General features: G+C 43.4%; 1 protein-coding gene across 2 annotated transcripts; it reads left to right on the top strand.

The window, feature by feature from the left end:
• The first annotated feature begins 441 nt into the window (after positions 1-441).
• Positions 442-20,136, top strand: siah1 (siah E3 ubiquitin protein ligase 1). 2 transcript variants are annotated; one of them, XM_004069758.4, is made up of 5 exons: positions 442-623; positions 15,419-15,475; positions 17,843-18,024; positions 18,092-18,388; positions 18,611-20,136. In XM_004069758.4, the coding sequence occupies exons 2-5, from the start codon at positions 15,466-15,468 to the stop codon at positions 18,980-18,982; spliced, it is 861 nt and encodes a 286-aa protein (XP_004069806.1). In that variant the 5' UTR covers positions 442-623; positions 15,419-15,465; the 3' UTR covers positions 18,983-20,136. The 2 variants fall into 2 exon arrangements, with proteins under 2 accessions (XP_004069806.1, XP_011474661.1); XM_011476359.3 differs by lacking the exon at positions 442-623 and adding an exon at positions 12,869-13,909.
• Positions 20,137-21,282: the final 1,146 nt, after the last annotated feature.

The following is a 21,282-nucleotide window of genomic DNA, read 5'->3' as shown; positions in this document are numbered from 1 at the left end:
TTTCTTTATATGTGTCCTCCAACATAAGAACAATTCCACAAAAACGCGTTAAAACACTAAAAACACAAATGTCATGAAATTGGGCCTTAAAGAAAACAGATTACTTATAAAATGATTGTAAATTTGAATTTTGAATAACACATTTTTTCATAGTAGTTATTACCCCAAGAAATTCCAGTTGAACCTCAAGTATTTACAGATTTTTATTATTTATTTATTTTTACAAAAACATGTTATTTTAGCAATATAGTTATGGCACTTTGAATATTTGCTTGAGATACCATTAATACTTAAACAGCAGCAAAATATTAACTTCATTTTATCCTTATTATTATTGCTGACAACAATTAATAATTGCATTTAATATAACACAATGGCTGGAGGTGCTGCGGTGTTGGGCACACTGTGCGATTCGTGCTGTGCGCGCCCCCGACACAAACTTCAACTCCGGTGCGCGTTCTGGCTGGTACTTAACGCCTGGCGTCTGGTCTGTGTTTGAGCAGCGGTGCCAATGTGTACACTGAGCGGACGAATGAAATACGACAAACAGGGCTCCTGTGTGTGTCACAGCGCCGAACACCCGCGCACTCGTCGCTTGTAATCCCGGGGACATCCGTTCCGAGGTAAGCGGACGTATCTGGAAGGCTGAACGCCCCGGTTTTCGACAGCGGGGCTCGGTTGCGAAAACAACGGCAGACGCTAACTGCGCTAATGCTAGCTAGCTAGCTAGCTACTGGCTGCCAGCAACATAGTTTAGTCTCCGTTGTGATTGGTTGATTTACTATTCATCTCATTTGGAGGGTAAGGCTTTTCTAAAGCTTTCTGGGCTGAAATTGTCATGACGATTTAGAGTTCGGTGACCGACAAAATATCAAATCCTCCGCTTGTTTTTACTTGCTAAGCTAACAGTCGCCGCTTCGGCTAGCTGGTAAGCTGTTGGACGGTGTTGCACTGTAGGGCAAGGCCTCGTGCGTCCGTAACGGGTAAGACCGGCTGGGACTGGCAGTTGTGTGTATTGTTGTCAGACGAGGCTATTTAACTTTCAGTGCAAGTTCCAGTGAGAAACCGGGCTGCAGCTTTGTGTTGCAGCGCTGCTGACGAAACCGGGTTTTGTGGAGGAAGTGATGAGTAATGTTTACCCCTGAGTAAAGACCGTGGCCTCGGTCGGTCAGCACTAAGACTGACCCCCCCCCCCCCTCTTTGAACAGAACGAGCCTGTAGTTGGCATTTTAGTTATTTATCCTGATCTAACGTGCTAGCGTGCTGTGCATATGTGAAATGTGGGTTTGGACACCTGTGGATGAGTTTAGCAGCGGGAAAAGAAGCTGACTGAGTGCTAAACTCCAGCTCAGTTTCCACCGGTTCTGCTTGGATTTTAAAGGGTTCTGATCAGACTACTTTAAGCAGGAGACCATCAGATGTACTTATTACCCTTTGATAAACATTAACAGTGTGTTGGCTAAGGTTCAAAAATGCCTCAGATGTGCACTTTTAAATTATTATTTTCCACATGTTGATGACTCCTTGTCCTTGTGCAGAAGTCTGCACAGATGTTTACTAACCACTGCATTTAACCAAGCTGCCATGTGAGTTTCAGAGGGGGAGGGGTTGACCAAAACTGGCTTCTGTTGACTTTGGTTTAATACTTTACTTTAGGGGGAATTTTATATTTTGCTGAACAAAGTGTGGGTCAGAAATTCCAGTAAATCTTCAGGAAACTGCCCTCCTGGGTAGAACCTGGATCCGTTTTCAGATTTGTGCTGATTGTAGTGTTTCAAGACCCACTCCCCTGAAAATTGTGTTTTTGTGGCATTTGTCCTCATGATGGAGGACATATGTAAAGAAATCAAAGAATCTTATTTCTAAGTACCTCTTCAATTAAATGAATGTGAATCAGAAGCAGACAAAAAATATGCTGTATGGAAAAGCCTGTAGCGGCAATACTATGGCAAGCCACAATGTCCCTTTGCAGACAAATGGATCCATTAATGTCTTAATTTTCCTCGTCAAAGCTGGCATCTGGCTCAAACTTTAGGGCTGTATATCACTGGCTATTTTAGTTGCATCAGTAATGTTAAGTTTGGAGCGTGAGGGGCTGGTTGCTAGTGGGAGAGTGTAGACAAAGTGATGCTGAGAAGTTAGGGCACACCAACCTGCCCATCCACAACTCTGAAGCAAATTCCTAATGATTTACTGCCGCTCTGCAGAAACTATGTCCTAGAAAACAACACATGTTTTTTGATTTTGGTTAAAAATGGGATAATCAAAATTAAAAGACCACTAGGAATGCTTTTGGAATAGATCAGAAGATAATTGGAGTGGAACTTTTTAGTCTTCATAGTAAGTTATATAGCTGTTGGACTGTCAAATGACTGGAAAACTCAGTTGGCTGGGTGTAGGACTGTCACGCTGGATTCAATTTCCAGAGCGTGCAAAAATCCAGTGTGGGTTCTTGGGCAGGACCCTTCGCACTGCCGCCAATCTGGGTCTCCCTGAGCCTTTATAATACACGTTTGTGTCAGGAGGGGCATCCCGCAAAATCTCTGCCAAATCACCCGTGCAATAAGCTGAAAGGTGAACAACAGCTATCAAACTTTCTCCAACTGGAACAAAAGCAGCATTTTGCTTATTCAAAATCAGTTTTCTGCAGTTCATTCATCTATAAATATTGTGTGCTGAGCTCTCTTGTACTTGTCATGGTTTTACCTTTTAATGTTGCGTTCTGCTCTTCCTCTGCAGTTAGATTTAGCAGAAAAGAGCGCTCGCACGGCAGGCTATCCAGTGCCGGACTTTTTTCTGCAGTTTTCATTCAGCCAGATTTTTTTTTGGTTTTTGGAGATCCTGATCGGGGGAGCAGCAGCCCTTAGGCGCCGGTGCGGACAGGCGCGCTCGGCAAACGGAAGCAGCGGGGATTACAGTCCTAAGAGTCCACCTAAGAAAATGCCTGCTCTCTGGCCAATACAGTGGACGAACTGCTGCGTCTGCTAACCAAGAACTCAAACGTTCGTTGTTCCTCACCAAACCTGGCTCAGGGAACACATCCAACAGCACACTACATTTGTCGGGCTTCCAGCTTCACCGTGCAGACCGGAGCACAACACTGTTGGGAAAATTAAAGGGAGGAGGAATGTGTTTCTTCATTTACAAAGGTTGGTGCACAGATGTCACAGTGCTAAAGAAGACATACAGCCCTCAGTAGGAGGCTCTAAACTTAGAGCCATCTATTCACTGCGGGAGTTCTCCCCATTTGTTCTGGTCAGTGTGTACATTCCACCACACGCGTGCGTAATGGAGGCGTTACAGCAACTCGCCGACCAGGATCTGCTGATTATTTTCTGGGATTTTTAACAGAGAAAATATCCAAAATGCTTAAGAAAACAGACAGCATGTGACCTGTCCCACCAGAGGCACAAACACATTGGACCATGGCTACACTACAATAAAGTTCACCGGATGTGTCCTCATCCTTCCAGAGAGTTTGTGCAGACTAGCTGGTTCTCCATCTTCACCTGGATCTTCAACAGCTCCCTGGAGATGTTTGTTGTCTTTTCTTTTTTCAAACGCTCCACATCATTCCAGTTCCTAATAAATCCTCTGTTACAGGATTAAATGACTACAGACCAATCGCCCTGACCTCTGTGGTCATTAAAAAGGGCCAATGAAACTTCTGAAGTTTGCAGACAACACCACAGTCATCTGTCTCATCTGGGATGGGGATAAGACGTAATACAGAGAAAAAGTGGAGCGGCTAGGTGTTGTTGAACTTCCCTTATCATTACAATTCTCAACAGAACAGTCCTCAACAGACTTGCATATGTTACTAGAGTTCACCATCTCACAGGACTGGAAGTGGACCTCCCACACAGACCCGCTTTGAAAGAAGGCCCAGCACAGGTAGTGCTTCCTGCGACAACTTAAGAAGTTCAACCTGCATGAGGAGCTGCTGACCATCTTCTACTCTACCATAATCCAGTCTGTCGGTTTGGATCTCTTACCAAACACGACAGAGAACGACTGCAGAGAACCATCAGGTCTGCAGAGAGGGTCATAGGGTCCAACCTGGCCTCCATCCAGGATCTGTACCAGTTCAGGTTTAGGAAGCGGGCTGGTAAAATCTCAACCGACACCCTCACACCCCGGACACAATCTTTTTAGGGGACCCCCCCCCCCCCCCCCCCCCCCAGGCCGGGCGCCTCAGACCTCTGTACACCAGAGCCACTGCGTCTTCCACCGGGCCATCGCTCTGATGAGCTCTTGACCAGTCAGAGTATTAAATCACAGACACGAGAACTTTAAATGTTAAACTCGTCCTTTTTTTTCCTTAAAAAAAAACAAAACATTTTTTTACACGTCTTTATGCTTTGTCCTTGTTTGACTTGTCCTTTTACATAAGAGAATAAGAAGCCAAATTCCTTGTATGTGCACTCATACTCGGCCAATAAAGCGCATTCACTCACTGTGTCAAAAGTTGCAGGTTTTGTGTTGTGATGCTTAATCCAGGCTTCTCTATACTTTGTGGAGATTTGTTTAGGGTTGTGTCCATCCTTGTTCTGAGGACGTCAGTAAGGAGGAAATGGAAAGAAAGGAATGATTGTTGCTGGTTTCTCCTGACAGAACCACACTAGAACCCAAGCTTTATGTTGAAGAAAACCTAAATATCTTGGAGCTCCTGTTCACTTTTCATGTGAACTTTTTTTTTTTTTTTTAATGGTGAAAAAAAAAACAAGTGTGCACTTTGTGGAGTTTGACTCTCTGCAGCATTTAGAAAAAAGAAAAGATGAAGAAAAACCAAAGCACCAAATTTTAGAAAACAAACCTTTTTTGTTTGGTCATTTTACTGTGACTGCTGCTTCAATTCTACAAGCACCTCTTGTAGAAGCAAATTTAAAAGCTGATCAGCATTTCTGTGTAAATGTTTAGTTATTTGAAATTAAGAACTTTAAAATCAGATTAGTTTACGTCATAGCAGTGTAACTCTTGTTTAACACATAAACAGTAAAAGTTCTGTTATGAGGTCTGATGTTCATCCCTTATCAGCTGATAAGAACCCTTCATGTTTGAGTAGAAACTCTTTCCTGAAAAGTTAGAAAACTTCATATTTTAAGGATTTTTTTCGGCAGAATAACAACTTTATCTTTGTTTTCATGTTAATTCTAGTCTTATTGTCTTTTAAAAATAAACGTAAAACGTCTGACTAAAAACAGGTCAGCTTTTATTTCTATTTTAAAGGTATACAAATAATAAAATAATGAACTAGATTTATCTGCGCTTTTCTAGACTCTCAAAGCGTTTACAATGTGTCCATTACTCATTAGTAGGCCGGCACAATAAATTGCAAATTTATAGTTATCGCAATTTCAAGCTGTGCAATATCCATATCGCAAAAGTCTGTGAAAATTCCAATAAATTGTTTTAGCACATTTAAGGTTTACAATCTTAAGGCAGCTTGAAGTATGTAACAAATTGAATAAATCCCTTTATGACCAATCAGATGTAGCCCTTCATGTTGCTGACCAATCATTAGGAGCTTTTATGTTAGATGTTGGCCTCCTATGTAGACGAGTGTCATTCGGAGAATAATTTATTTTGACTCCTTTTTAAATGAAACTGTTGCAGTGAAATGGAAATGGTTTTTTGTTGCTACTTATTCATTTATCGCAAGTTATATCATCATCGCTATGTTGATCACTAATATCACATTTCACGAGTTTTCCTCGTGTCGCGCAGCCCTAATTATTAATCATTATTCAAATATGAGGGCTTTTTCTGTTTGCAAAAAAAGAATGTGATCAAAACTCAACATTTATGTCCAAGAAAAGTTTCTATGAATTTTTAGTCCCAATGAAATGTCAATATTTTCTGTAAAGATAATTGGAAAACAAATTGGATGTTTTTATTTATAATTTATTAGTCCTCCTTGCCAGGATCTAAACTGTTGTTTTATTATTTTTTTTAAATCACTTTGATTTGACATTGCATATTCTACAAAGATGTCCTTTCTTCAGAGCGTCTGGCTATGTTGGGTTGCCTGAGCTGTATTCTGGAGCTTCAGCTGCTTTTATTTTTGCGGGTTGTTTTGATGTTTTGGTTCGGTTGCCTCGCAGCTCTGGAATGATTTTGTTTACAGGTTTAGATTGTAAACAATGTCAGACTTCACTTTGCTCACTGGTGAGTCCCTCTTCTGCCTGCAGTCATCTTTCCCTTTTTGTGGACGCTTCAGTAACCATAACAGCGGTTTCTATTCTTGTTAGTCTAAATAATGCCTGATGTGTGAGGCTCCTTCTCTGCCTGGTGTTGGGAGGCATCCGAAGGTGCAGCTGCTTGTGCTGCAGCGTGCTGCTGAGTTCTGGTTTCTACCCGCTCTGACCAGCTGCCTTCAGGTTCCCTTCCTAAAATCTGGAGCGCTAAGGTGGAGCGGTGCAGGGACAGCGATGCAGGCATCAGTGATGCAGCAGCATCACCGATGGGCGGCTTGTGTTTGTACTGATTGTGTGACATCTGCCGCATCACCGTGACGTCAGTGCTGATCTGTCAGCTGACAGTCACGCACAAGAAGCCTGATACCCAGCAGGTTAGGAGATATCTGCATCAACGCCATTCTTCTGGTTGTACACAAACGCGTGTTTTCTCCTGATTTTGAGGCGTTTTGATCGGCAGAAGAAATAAACTCGGCAGAGACTTGAACCTGGTTGTAGCAGGATGTTGGTTTGCTTGGATTTATGTGTTCAGTCTCTCTCCAATGTTTACTGTTCTCTCGGATCAGCTGCCAGGAATTTTGCAGGAGAAGCCGACTGAAACGGATGAAGCTGCTTCTCTGGATAAACTGAACCAGATGATGCTGTGTTAAACATCTGACCATTATTTAACTGAAGAGTATTTTGGGGGAGGACGGGTTTCTGGATTTTACCCTCTTTAGATTCTGGTTCCATTTTTTTTTTTTTTTTTTTAATCCTCAAAAAGACAAAATGTTTTTAACTCTTTAAACTTCTTTCTGTCTGCAGAAAATTTAAGTTTATATTCATACTGCAGAGAATGACAACAGGCTTCTATGAAATTAGAGGTCAAAACTTTATAAATTGTCTTCTTCTGCAGTCAGATTTCAGGAGCTTGTCTGAACATATTCTGAGAGGATGAACCTCATGTCAGGCTGCTGCACAGCTCTGTTTTTCCTGCAGAAACTGATCAGAGGTGGAGGACGCCTGCTCTGCTGAAACCCTGCAACCTTCTAAACTGCAGCAGCAGCAGCAGCATTTCCCTTTGTGGGATTAATAAAGTATAATTGAATTGAAAAATAAACGTCTTCTAAATGTTTCTATTTGGGAAACAATTGAAGCAAACAAATTGTGGACTAAGAACTGCCGCTTTAAAAATAGTTTAGTGAGGAAAAGGGCTGATTTTAAAATACCCCAATACCATGCTTTCTGTGTGTAACTGTGCATGCGTGTGTGTAAACTTGTGTGTGCGTGCGTGTGTGGGTGTGTGTGTGTGTGTAAGCGACAGACAGAAGTGACTCATTGGTTTTGTAATAGTGAGGTAACTCTAGTTGTGTTACTGCTGCCAAAGGGAATCCTGGCCTGATTTGTCATTCTCTTTGGTGTTGTGTGTTTGCTTGTGTGTGATGCAGCTCATGTACTGTTGGTTAAGTTGTGTGCTGGTGTGTGGGTTGGGCTCTCCTTTTGGCCTGCTGTCCTCTGTGTGGCTTCTCCATGGCAACAAGCTGTTAAAGCAGCTTTGTTGTTTGAGGGGAAAGGAGGAATAAAGTGACACTAACGCTGGTGTGTTTTATTTATTTAACCAAAACAAAATTCTGTCTTTTAGATTGTTTGTAAACGCCTTTCTTTCTTCATTTCATTCCAAACATTAAAAAAAAATCAGAATTAACAGATTATTTTCAATTTTTAATTGAAAGTTTATATGTTAATCTGACCTGTCGTGCGCTTCATGCCATCTCTAATCTGTTTTCTCTCAGCACTAACTTAACCCCCCACATCCAAAGGTGAAGGCTTTTCCCTCAGTGGGAACCAGGCTGAGACAAACATGCAAATCATCTGTCTTAAAGGAGCACAACACAAATGTTCGCCTCAGAAATTCAGGGTTTTTATTATTTTTTAAATAAAAAATCTGGACCAGCATCAACATGAGTAAATATTTATTCTCACTGTGCTTTTTTGGACTTTTCATGGCGTTTCATGTCTTTGTTGAGGAAACACGCGCGATAACACAAATGTGACCTATTATACAGAAATGTGTCTGTGGACATGCGGAGTGATATTTAAGTGAAGACTTAATCAAAGCCCCTTTTGGCCTGGTTTCAGCTCATTACATCACAGCAGGAGCTGAAAAAAGGTCCAGTCTGTTTGTTTCATATGGAGATGAGCCTGGGATTCTCTTAGACCATCACCAGCTCTGTGCTTTCTGCTTCTCCGTTCAGTCCCGCGTGTATGACTGAGACAGAATTCAGACATCTGTCATCCTCGAGCAAGTTAGAAGTGTAAAGGATCTGTGCCTCTTCCTCTTTGTTAACCCTTGGCTGCAGGAGATGAAGTGCTGCTGGGTCCAGACGGCTCTTTGTTGTCTTCTGTCCTGCCCCTTTAATAACACACTTTGGCAACAGGCTACTGTCACTGGGGCTGTTTTATAGCCCACATTTGGTGCCTGTGCCAGAATGGGCGTCTTTGTAGCCGGAGTTTCTTCCTGTGAACAGATGCAGTTTATCGACTGAGAGGAGAATCCATACATCACATAGGCTTTAGGATAGCTTAATGTCCAGTTTAGAAACATGACAAAGGGTTTACTTGAACAGCTTTTATGAAATTGTACTATTTTTTTTTTTTTGGTGTTTGACGTTTTCCTATTTTTCTCACCTGATTCTGGTCAAAAGTGCAAAGTTGTCTGCAGTGTTACAGGTGTTTTGTTTGTGCAGCTGGTAGTCTGTTCTGTTGCGGAAAGTGAAAGAAAATCTTATTGTTTTGGTTCTTTAAATCCTTACTTTCTTTTGACTTTTTCTTTTAATGCATTTAGGTATTTTGTTGACCTAGAAATTCCGGATTTTCCTGCAGCTCTTTGAAAACGTCACTGTAAAAGCTGAAGGTTAACGAAGCTGAAGCTTAAAGGAATTTACAATAATTCAGTTCTTTATTAGATCGTTCATATTTTCTAGTTAGTGGTTTTAGAACGTGAGGTGCACACTCTGTGGGTTGTTCTGACTTCAGGTGGGAGTTTCTGCTGCTTAAAGGCGGTGAAGAAGAAAAGTAGAGATTACTGCCCCCCTCAAAAAAAAGAAAATCACATGTACCATGTAATAGAGCCCTGCGCGGGACTATTTTCTTCATCCCGCTCCCGCCCGCACCCGCCAAATTTCTGACCAATCCCGCCCGCTCCCGCAACGTATGCGTTACACTCCCGCCCGCACCCGCAATATGTATGTCCACTCCCGCCCGCACCCGCAAAACTCATAGAATTTAGTCCCGCACAGTAATAGATGCATTGATTTTGTATCATCTCCCGTCCCGCAGAAAAAAACACGTATTTTTATTGATATTATTAAAGAGATTCATGTCCCTCCTCCAGTCTCATCTTTTCATGCATTCCTCTTTAGTGTAATGTGAAACATAATCATTAAATATATTTTCACAAATCCTGTTCGGTAAAAAAAAGTGTGCGTGTGTCCACGCGCAGACAGACGGCCTGAAGCGCGCTGAACCAGCTGGGATAGATGCAGGTCAAAGTCATTTGCAGGAAGAAAAACATTGTAATGGTTCAACAGAGCTGAAAATCTATGAATTAATTTTTTCCTGACGGAAAAATACTTTTTTTTTTTTTTAGCTTCAGCCTTTTCCCGTTTTTGCTGTTTTGCGCCACACTGGGAGCGCGGGGAAAATAACTCTAAGCTGCAGAGGATGTGAACAGGTGAACAGGTAGAGAGGAAAAGCAGGTAAAGAGGCGGGGGAGGGGCTTTGGCTTCAAACTCTGTCAGAGAGATGGAAACACGGCGTCAGATTCAGACGCAGCGTTCCCTGCAGGAGTTGAAGCAGAGACTTTCTCTGGGATGATTCTATGAACTCAAACATGGAAACATGATTATCAAGCAGAACTCTTTAAAATAATAAACCTGATCTCTCCACATTCTTCGTGTCTACCATCATTGATGCACACATCGCTCCATGCAGCGATCAGACCAGAACTTTAGCTGTTAGCTCCGCCCATACGCGACCGCGGTATCAGGCTTTAAAGAACACAATTTCTAAGAGGCGGGGCGGGGCGCTGCACACCCCCAACAACAGGTTAGATGAAAGTGGCCATTGGGCGTCTCTACCTGGTGCCTTCACGGAGCTTCAGTACATAAGACTCCAACAGCCGCACAGCCTAACGTAGTCCACTATTATATATTCATGAGATATTCATGGCAAAACTGATCCCGCAGAGTTGTTTTTTTCGCCGCCCGCTCCCGCCCGCAGTACAATTCAAACCGCCCAATCCCGCGAGATTTGCATTGGGTCCCGCGGGACCCGGCGGGACCCAATCCCAATGCAGCCCTCTACCATGTAAGACATTTTCTAGATTTATTGAGAGGCCCACTTCTTCAGTTTTTTGCTACTCCTTACACGGTGCTTATGTAATTCACATTCATACTTTAGTTTACCCTCATATGAGCAGAGACCAGGGTTCACTTCCTACATCTGCAGCAGAGTTCAGGCGAGCTTTGACACATGGGAAACGAAGCAAAGCATCAGCAAATGAATGTGCCTAACAATGACACATCTCTCCTGAAAGTTAGAAAAGTCTGTGATTTTTCCATCTTTTTTTGTTTGTTTGTGTTTTCATTGCCTCCTTTTGATAGACTTTATTTAAACAGTTTACAAATACAAACATTTAAGGGGTTTAAACATGCACAAACCCTGGAGAAAAGTTGTTTGTTTTTTTCAGATTTTGAATTTATAAGAATCCAAACGCAGACTATTAGAAATCAGCAGGTAGATGACAGCGTTTGACTGGTTTTGACTAAAGTCTGCTGGACTAAGGAATAGAATCAGTGACATTTACAAACAAAAAGCATCTTTTTTTGAAAAAAATATTAGCTGCTACTGAAATGACAGGTTTCTGGAGCAACTTTAAACACTATTTTTAATCAAAAGGTCACACATGAATGAGTCAGGACATTTTCACTCTTATAAACAGCTGGTTGATTATTTGTCTTCAGCAGATCACGGATGAATGAACGCCACTGGCACGCGCTTTTTTTTCCCTTCACTCATGCCGTAGTGTGCATATTAAAAACTTTTGACACCTCCAGTGAAGCATCACATCTTTCAACGCATTGTTGGGTCATCTACGTTGAGACGTTGAGATACTTTTTAGGAACCATCAAGTATCAAAAGATTCAGTTTAATACCTCCATGCAGCGCTCCCTGATCAGTTTTACACCACAGACCGGACTTGAAGGTGAGATGAATAAATAAACGTTGCATATGACCACCACCATAACAAATATTTTCTAAATATAATAATAAACGGGAATCTGCTGTGTCCAATTTTATCAGCAGTGTCTTTGTAACATAAGACAGGGCTCACTGCGTGAGAGCAACCTGTCCCAATAAATCCATATTTTAATTAAGACTCCTGATATTATCTGTTAAATGCAGCTTTCTTGTTGATTTTTGAAGTCATCTCTCTGATTCTTATACTGTGCAGAAATTGTCCAAATAATTCGGTTTGAGTTTCTTTTGTCATCTTGGGGTTATTTTGGTTTTACCGCCTGAGTGGCTTCTTTAGGAAGGTCACACATGTAGGAAGACATGTGACCGAGCGACTTTACATGCATAAAGTGTCACGGAGAGAATCTGGTAGTTTTTCCCAAATGAAATGGCTTTCAAAATCACTAATGACTAAAATGGAAATTTGTTTTTTCTTTCTGTGTCTGGGTACCAAGTGACCCTTTGCCCAGAAGAGACCCCCAACCTAAGGAGTCAGGTTGTTCCTATGAGTGGTCTGGTCGAGGGAACAGCTGATGTTCTACAGAGTTCTCCGGTCCTGCTGGAACTTTATGAAAACTTGCTGTGTCGATGACATTTAGTCCCTTTTGTGCTTCTTTTTTTTTGTATATTAGCTTAAGAGCTGAATTTGTAAAAAGAGTTGGCACGTTCAAAAAGCTTTTTTAGATTAAGCTAATGCAGTCTTGTTAAAAGTATTACTTAAAATCAGAATTCAGGGTTTCTGCGTTGGCATAAAGGAAACTTTAATGTGCACTGAAGCCAAGATGTTAAGATGTAGCAGGAGAATTGTTTTCTCACAACACTGTCTGCTAGCCACTGGCAGGTTTGACTGCAGACCTCCCAAAAACTGCTGCCTGAACATCCAGACAGAGATTTTGAAAGCAGACACGCTCCGTCTTTGATGCAGCTGCAGACGTGTTTGATCTCTTATCAGATTTGTGAAAATAACTGAGTCTGAGGGGGCGAAAAAATCCTTCCGGCTTAGCATACGGTGGGCAAGGAATTCCACAGATTTGGTCCATGTGGAAATGAAGCACAAAGAAAAGCTTCTCCTCTTTGTCCTCTCGTGAGCAGATGTTGACTCTGGGATGTGCTGCATCTTCAGCATCGATGCTCCGAACGGTAAACGCTGAGCGAGCTTTTCACATACCTAGAGTGCTTCTCAAAAACAGGAAGAGCACTTTGAGAAGGTGAGACGCTGCTGTAGAGTGTGTAAGTAAGTTATGCTGAAGAGCAAATGTGAGCCAGAGAACGCAGCCCTGTGTTCTCTGGCTCACATTTAAAACGTGGACAGAGGAGAAACGGGCTGCACTAAAGGAGAAAGGAGGTATGAAGTCAGAGGGGTCAGCTGGTGCTGCAGCTTACAGCTATACCAGCTGAAATCTGAGACTTGCACAACCACAGTGAGGCGGAGGGAGGGGGCAGAGGGAGGAAGAATGTCCAGCCTGGAGAAAGAAGGCAAACTGCAGGCTTTCAGAGGACACGAGGCTGCAGGAGCAGCAGGGAGATGCAGCTGGAGCTGAGCTGAGACATGTGAGGGCTGAGCCTGCAGAGACAAAGATAAAGACTCGCGCTGGATGCGGACTTTAGCTCTGTGTTTCAGACAAACACAGCCAGTGGCGCTGACACCGACCACGCTCCCCAGGACAAAGAACATCACTGAAATCCAAACCGAGAAGAAAGTGAAGGGGGAGACTTCACACTGGATTTTTTTCTTCTTCTTTCATTTCCTCTCGGGGAGCCAAGGTTAGGTTTCTGAGCTGGGGCTCTCTTGTTTTGAGGATTTTTCTTTTGCAAACTTGCACTTTTTTTTGACTCCTCTTTCTATACCTGCTAACCAACCGCCCCGTGGAATGTCAAATAGTTCCTGAGTGGAGAAACTGGATAATTACCCAGTGTTGGTGAAGCTCTAATGACTCTCCTAAACTGCCTCCCGTTTCCTGTGCAGACTGGCGAGTTGATTAACCCTTTAGCCTGCCTGGCTGCTGTCCGGGCTCCTTCTGTTGCTTCTGCAGTGGAGTCGCTCAAACACCCTGGACTCTGACGTTTTCCCGCTGTTAAGGATCTGCTGGTGTTTGTTTGGACACAACCCTCGTTCTGGATCTGCTGCAGAACTCCAGCCGCTCAGAAGCTTGTACTTTCCAAGGGGAGAGGGGTGGGGGCGGGGGCGGGGGTGGCAGGAGGGGAAATATGATCCAGTATTTGGAGGAATGCGTAGAGCTCCAGCAGCAGTGTGTGGTTTCCATGGAAAAGGCCTGAGCAGCGTGGCACAGAGGGGCTGCATACATGCTTTACCTCTATGTCTGTGGTCCAAGTGAAATCCAAGCAGACAAGTGTAGCTCCACAAGCTCCACCCTGGAACTCCCTGTTCAGGCTGCTCTCATGCGTAGCAACCAGGAATGTGCACAACACTAAAGGTGAAGCGCGTCGATCCTCACCAGCTCCATGTTTCTGCCCAAGGTGGCTTGAATTGGCACTTTGTGTGCAGGGGGCCGTGTTGGCACACCGATGCTGTGCGTGACGTGGGCGAGCACAGAAGATGCTTTTAACCGTTTCCCTGCGTACATTATGTTGCACTGTTTTAACGTGGATTAACGTTTGTGTTGAATCCCCCTTCACCTGTCCTGATGTTCCTCTGTTTAGTTTTGTCATTCAGGATATTTAATTTCTTATCATAGAAGAGAAAAGGGAACGACGGGAATGTTTTCTTCACAAATAGCACTTTTGAACATTTATTAAAACTAATTTGCTTTTTAAATATTCATTTTGTGTGTTTATGTTTTGGTCCTTTAAGGGCCTATACCAGGCTCTTCTTAAGCCTTTTATAGTAAAAAATATATATATCCATGTATATGATGATATATTTTGGGACACAAAAGAACATTTCTTTTAAAATTAAATATTAGTTATTTTCCTGAGTTCTTTTCCAATCAGGAAGTAGGACGACTCCATCTCTGAGGCTCCGCCTCTCGCTCTGTGATGCACAAAAGATGTTCTTGTTTTCTGTCAAAAGATTCATCACATAGTTGAAGGATTCAATATATACAAAAAAATGTACAATTTGTATTTACTCAACATTGTATTTAGGTTTCTGCTTGGTTTCTTAAATAACATCAATTAAAAATAATAATAATTTCCAATCTTTTGAGAAAAATATCCAATCTCTTAATTAATGAAACTATTTCTAGATTATATTTCTTCAGCTTCTAAAAGGGAAATGGTTTTCTTTTGCGATGCGTTTAAAGATTGTTGAGCCTCCATGAGGTTCATGGAGGCAGAAGCTGTTGGTGAAACAGACTTTTTGGTCTGTTTGCAACCAAACCATTGGCAGAACAAAGACAGGAAGATGTTTATGGTTTATGGTTTCCTTCATCGTTGGTGTTCACCTTCACGCCCCGAACCATCGATGGTCTTATCCGTCTACCTGTTCCCACACCGTAGCCCTGTTTTCTGCCTATGTTTGTAGACGAGACGGTTTATGTGGAGATGAATTTTTAGTTTCAAAAAGCAGCTTCCTGTGTTTGCGAGTTCTGTTTCCACACAGAAGGAGACATTGTACGTCGTTTTAACAGAAACCTCAAATCAAATGTGATGCAATCGTGTCCAGGAATAATTTGCTTTGTGTAGATTTTGTTCAGCTGAAGACAAACGGGTTTCACTCGTCAACCTTTAGTCCAGAAATGGACCAGACTTACTGAAATATGAATGAGTGGCTCTGCAGCAAAGCGTCCACACAGCAGAAATCTAAAGTGAGCACGCTCTGTGTCCTGCCCATCAAACACCGCCTCGGCGCCATCCGGCCCTCACGTCTGCCGGAACATCACAACAATCCGAGCCCACTTCTGTGTCTGACTGGAGAACAAAGCAGAACGTTCAGAACCAGCCTGTCGGGTTCTCATGTGCACTTCCTTTGTTTTCTCTTTCAGAGGTCCAAACATTTCAGGAGCAGACAGAAGCCTTATTTGGAAATCTTATGGACGAAGGTCAGTCTGTCTTGTCTGTCAATCTGTCTGTCTGTCTGTGTCTGAGTGGATCTGTTGGGGATTTGCTTTACATTTACAGGATCGATGGCAGCTTTGTTGGTTTTCCCATGTCTGCTGTAGTTTTGTGTGTGTGGGCTCAGACCTTTCTGTCGGGCTGATCAGCCGTCCCGCTGCAGGGCCCGGCCCACGCCGTCTTTATCTGGCAGCTCCTCGTCAGCTGGCACCGGGCGTGCCAACTGAACAAGTGATGCTATGTTTATCCAACACTGTTCAGCTCCTCGCTGCCAAAACGCCCCGACAGCAGGACCCACGACCGAGGTCCTTCCAGAAACGGGGCCCTGCGTCAACCCACCTAAGCCGAACCACTGAGTGCCTCCCAGAAATCTGATGTTTGATAACTGAAACCTCTCCCTCCAACGTCTTTTCACTCTTCTCTGCTGTCAAGCAGAAGAGAGTTTCAGCGTGTGACCTCATCGCTGCACTGGAACGTTCTCCTCACACAAACGCTTTCTGTCCGGCTAAAATAAGAACTTCTGTTTGGAGTAAACTTCTGCAGAGTGTTTGTCACTCACATGTTGGAGGCACCGTCTCAGGTTTCCCTTCTGTGTGCCGTCTGTAAACACCCCCCCCCCCCCCCCCCCCAACACGCACGTCAGAGATTTGCATCCTAAGCCAAATCAGTCCCACTGCTCCTGCTAGCATGCTAATAATAACTGATTAGCTAACTTCATGTTCAAGGATTTTTCATCCCTATAAACCATGATGACATCAGAAAACATCAGACATGTGTTCTGTGGTCTGAGTTCTTCTGGGTAAATAAATGTCTTTCTCCTTTTCAACACAGATCTTGAGTGTTTAAAGAGCCTCGAACTTTATTAACAAATACAGAGCTGGAATTTATGTTCAGTGTAGAAAAAGAAAAAGAAACATTCCTACGGTTGACGAGAATGTTGAAACAAAAAAAACAAGCATTTGTGGTACATAAATCTAATCAAGTGATCAACAAATCTGATTGAGATTTTTATTGATGGACGTCGGCGAGCATCCCTTCATCATTCTGTCTGCATCTTTTTTTCCCTAACAGTAGCATCCTCATCTCTGCTTTCTGTTCTTTCATCTGAGGGAACATCTGCACAGAACTGTGCTGTTCCCAAGGCAACAGACACAACATCACTGCTAAACTTTGAACACAACATTTTTTGTCAAATAGTGAAAACATTTGACTGAAACACTGACGTAAACGGCGGTAACATGTTTCTGAAATCTCTCCTCTTATACTCGAGGATTCAATTAATTCCAGACTTAAAAAAAACGGGAATTTCTGCTGTAGCTTTTGATTTTTATGCCTTAACAAAATGTTTAAGCTTAGAACCATTTTAAAGCTGGAATGAATGGAGTTCTTCCGTTTTATTATCTCTCCTTCACTGTTTTTCATTTTAGTCATCTGTCTCTAAAATAAATCATTTGTTAACCCTGGAACACTTTTGCTACAACAAGTCCCACCGTCCTTGTTGCCGGGTCATTTTTTCCCCAATATAATCATCCCAGCAAAAAGTACCAATCATAAAAAATAGATCAAAACATGACAACATGTGTTAAATTCAAGTGGTTTTCCTTTATTTTTATCTGTGGAATGTGTAACAAAATGAAAAAAAACAAACAAACATAGGATTTTTCCTAAAAATATGCTCAAAAATGACAGAAAAAATTGGGAATTTGAGAACAAAAAATGTCTAAACAATGATCCTAAAAACTTGGTCTTATGGGACATGTGAGCCTTCCCTGGTGAGGCGCAGACTGCTTGACACGTGACTTATTGAAGTTCATGGAAATAGTTTTGCACGGGTGAAAATCACCCTGCAATAGTGCTCTAGGGTGGAACTAGCATTTTGAACTTTTAATTCTTCATTTTGATGAATAAGCATCTAATTGTTTCCTTCTTTTTTTAGCATTCCTATAAAAAAAGTTTCACTTTTTCACAACAATTTGAATAAATACTCAAAAATGCCATTTTAAGCTTTTTTTTATGTCTTTTTTATCATCAGACGGATCCCTCAAGAAAATGTAAAAAAAAAAATAAAAATAAAAAAACTTTTTGTCAGAGTGAATCATTACCCAAGACATTCCTGTGTGCATTTTTTGTTGATTATCTAACTGGTGTAATGCAGCGTTATTTAAATATTCAGTACCTTATATCTGCATCTTTTCAGCTGATGTAGCTTCTCTCAACATTTATCAAATTTACTGCCAAAGGTTTGAGATTTTCTGTTTGCTCCTCATCGTTTCTGAATATTCAGATGAAATCCGTTTCAGATCTTCCCTCATCAGACCGCGCTTTGATCTCGGCTTTGTTCTTGTGTTCCTCAGAAATGAGTCGCCAGACCGCCACCGCGCTGCCCACTGGAACATCCAAGTGCCCCCCCTCTCAGCGCGTGCCCACCCTGTCGGGCACCACCGCCTCCAACAGTGACCTGGCCAGCCTGTTCGAGTGTCCCGTCTGCTTCGACTATGTCCTGCCCCCCATCCTCCAGTGCCAGTCGGGACACCTGGTACGTGCGAGTGAGGCTGAAGACGGACGTTTAGGAGGTGACACTAACGGGAGGTGCTCTGTTCCAGGTGTGCTCCAACTGTCGGCCCAAACTCACCTGCTGCCCCACCTGCAGAGGCCCGCTGGGCTCCATCAGGAACCTGGCCATGGAGAAGGTGGCCAACTCCGTCCTCTTTCCCTGCAAGTACGCCTCGTCAGGCTGCGAGGTCACGCTCCCCCACACCGACAAGACGGAGCACGAGGAGCTGTGCGAGTTCCGACCGTACTCCTGCCCCTGTCCCGGCGCCTCCTGCAAGTGGCAGGGCTCCCTGGACGCCGTGATGCCTCACCTGATGCATCAGCACAAGTCCATCACCACCCTGCAGGTGAGGCGCAGACGCCTTTGAGTTTATGACGGAAAGCTTCAGCTGCTGCCGCCGAAGAACAAAAGCTTCATCCGGTTGGAAAATGTTGTTTTAGGAAGAAACCTGGATTTACATTTCATTCAGTTGATCAGAACTTCTTGTTCAAATGAGTTTTAAAAGATCTGTTGCTGACTGGAGGCGGCGTGAGCGTCTGACTTGACCATGTCTCGTGTGTTTGCTCAGGGGGAGGACATCGTGTTCCTGGCGACAGACATCAACCTGCCCGGCGCCGTGGACTGGGTCATGATGCAGTCCTGCTTTGGCTTCCACTTCATGCTGGTCCTGGAGAAGCAGGAAAAGTACGATGGACATCAGCAGTTTTTCGCCATCGTCCAGCTCATTGGGACCCGGAAGCAGGCCGAGAACTTTGCATACCGGCTGGAGCTGAACGGGCACCGGCGCCGGCTGACCTGGGAGGCCACGCCGCGCTCCATCCACGAGGGCATCGCCACCGCCATCATGAACAGCGACTGCCTGGTGTTCGACACGTCGATCGCGCAGCTGTTTGCAGAGAACGGAAACCTGGGCATTAACGTCACCATCTCCATGTGCTAAAAACTCTGGGCGGGGCCAAACTCCTACAATGGTTGAGGCGTTTTTTTAAAAAGCAGGTCAAAGGGGTCGTGACCTCAGTGCCCTCGCCCACCTTTGTCTCCCCCGTTAACCGGACTGTCAGTCCAGCCATGTGTGGAGGAACGGGGGTGTCTGTCTGCCGTTATGGTTTTAGTGTCTCTTTCTGTTGTTGGCGCCCCCTTCAGTCCTGTTGGGACACTACAGTTCTGGAAGGAGCGGATCAAAGCTCCGGACTGATTCCTGCTCAGTGCTGAGCTAGCCGACCAGCTAGTTTTTGTTTGTTTCGACGGAGGACTGTGGCTGCTATCGACCCGCTCAAACTGGAACTGAGTCTATCACAGAAAACCTCGTTTGTCCTCACCTATAACTGACACGACCTCCGGCAGGCGGGACGACTGTAGCGTCCCACCACAGTCACAGTTCACCGGCGCTGGTCCGGTCTCTTCTGTTCCGTTCGAGTCCAGCCTAGGAAAATGCATCAGACGCTCATTAAACGCTCGACAGTAGTCAGACTGAACGGACTGAAGCCCAGGATGTACTGTTTTTGTTTTCTCAGCAGCATTTGCCTGTGCGTCCCCACACGGCCCACAGAGAAGGAAATCCACATTTCACCCGTCTTTCCTCTGTGCTTTTATTTTGTTAGTCCGTTTGTTTTAGACATTTTAGTTCCTGGATGAATGGCTGTGTGTGTGTTTGTCGTGTGCATGTTCGTACACCTTTTCTTTCTCCTCCCTGCACTCATCTCTGCGTCGCCCAGCCTGGAACACATCCCTTCCTACAGGTGAAAATGTTGCTATCATGATTTTCATTATTTTGTATTGAATTCCAAAAAAAAAAAAAAAAAAAAGAGAGAAACAAAATTTAAAAGGCAGTTGTTAAACGTGTGGCTAAACTTCAGTGTTTGTAGTTAAACAGAAAAAAGAGAATAGCGTTCTCGTTCTGAGGGTTTGTTTTTCTCCAGTGTTGGGTTGTTTTCCTCCGTCTGTTCTCTGTGTGGAAAGTTTTTTTTTCTCTGGGAGGAGGTGGTGCAGGTGGTGCTCCTCCGCCTGCAGTCTCAGTAAGTTTGCTGCTCTCCCTCAAGCTCTAAGACTTCTTTCTGTTTTCATTTGTCATTAAATAAATCTATCTTTTTCATAGCTGCTCCCTCTTCTTTCCTGTGTTCATCCTCAGCAGCCTCGTTTGTTTCAGAAGGTTGAGGGTTTGGACGCGTCCTGCCGTTCCTTTGAGGGGGAATTGAACCTCCAACACAGCAGGAGGAGTCAGGAGGACGCTCAGCTGTGGAAACGACGGCTGTGTCTGATTCCCTCCCTTCTAAAAAAAAAAACTTGAAACTGCAGGACTATGTAGTGGTCTGGATTGTAAAAGGAATTCTGACGCCATGTTTACTATTTTTTATTTTATTTTTTTTACGATAAATTACTTACTTTACTTACTTTTCTTTACATACTGATTTCCCAGAGTAAAAACCTAAAAAGAATGAACATTTATGAACCCACTGTGTTCTGATGACTTGGGTTATAAAATTTCATTTTCATAACCTTTTTAATATGAAAAAGTAATTCAAACGCATTGCATTGTGGTCCTTATTTGCCAATCTAGTGAGTGTTGATGCACACACTTTCTATTTTTATTTTTTTTTGGTAGAGACTTCTGGGATATTTTTTAGGGGACTGGATTTTGGAAGTGTGCATTCAGGCAGCTCTACAAAATGACAACTGCACCACATGAGCGGCGCCTCTCAAACGTTCTGGACTAAGTCAGGATGACATCACCCTTAGAAAAGTCTGGCCCCAAAAGTCGATTCAGTCCATTTTTTTTCGCTATATGGATGCTGCCATGTTGGAGACAGAAATCAGGGATTGGTCCGAGTTGGTCTGAGTCACTGTTTCTATGGCAACCACTCTACCTAATCAGAAGTGACCTTGTTGGAAGTCCACACCCATAACCTATTGGAAGGGGACTTGGAAGAATCTGTCAATGCTTTAACCCTTGTGCTATCCTATGGGGTCCAGATGACCCCACCCTTACATGGACGTGTTCTCCCTACCATGACAAAGGTGGAGAGGATTTCATGTAATCCATGGACACCAGTGAAGATCACAAATCATTAAAGAGAAAAGGTTCAGCGCACTGTCTAGTGGGTCTAGATGACCCCACTCCCAAAGTTAAAGTGTCTAGGATAGCACAAGGGTTACATTTTGGAGGTGGGGGCTAACAGGTATCACATACTTTATTTACGACATCTGATTCGTCAGTTTAACTTGCAATAAAGAAAAAATATT

This window comes from Oryzias latipes, chromosome 6, assembly GCF_002234675.1.
Source record: "Oryzias latipes chromosome 6, ASM223467v1".
Lineage (NCBI taxonomy): Eukaryota > Metazoa > Chordata > Actinopteri > Beloniformes > Adrianichthyidae > Oryzias > Oryzias latipes.
The sequence above is the reverse complement of the archived record's forward strand: the minus strand, read 5'-3'. Positions and strand labels throughout refer to the sequence as shown.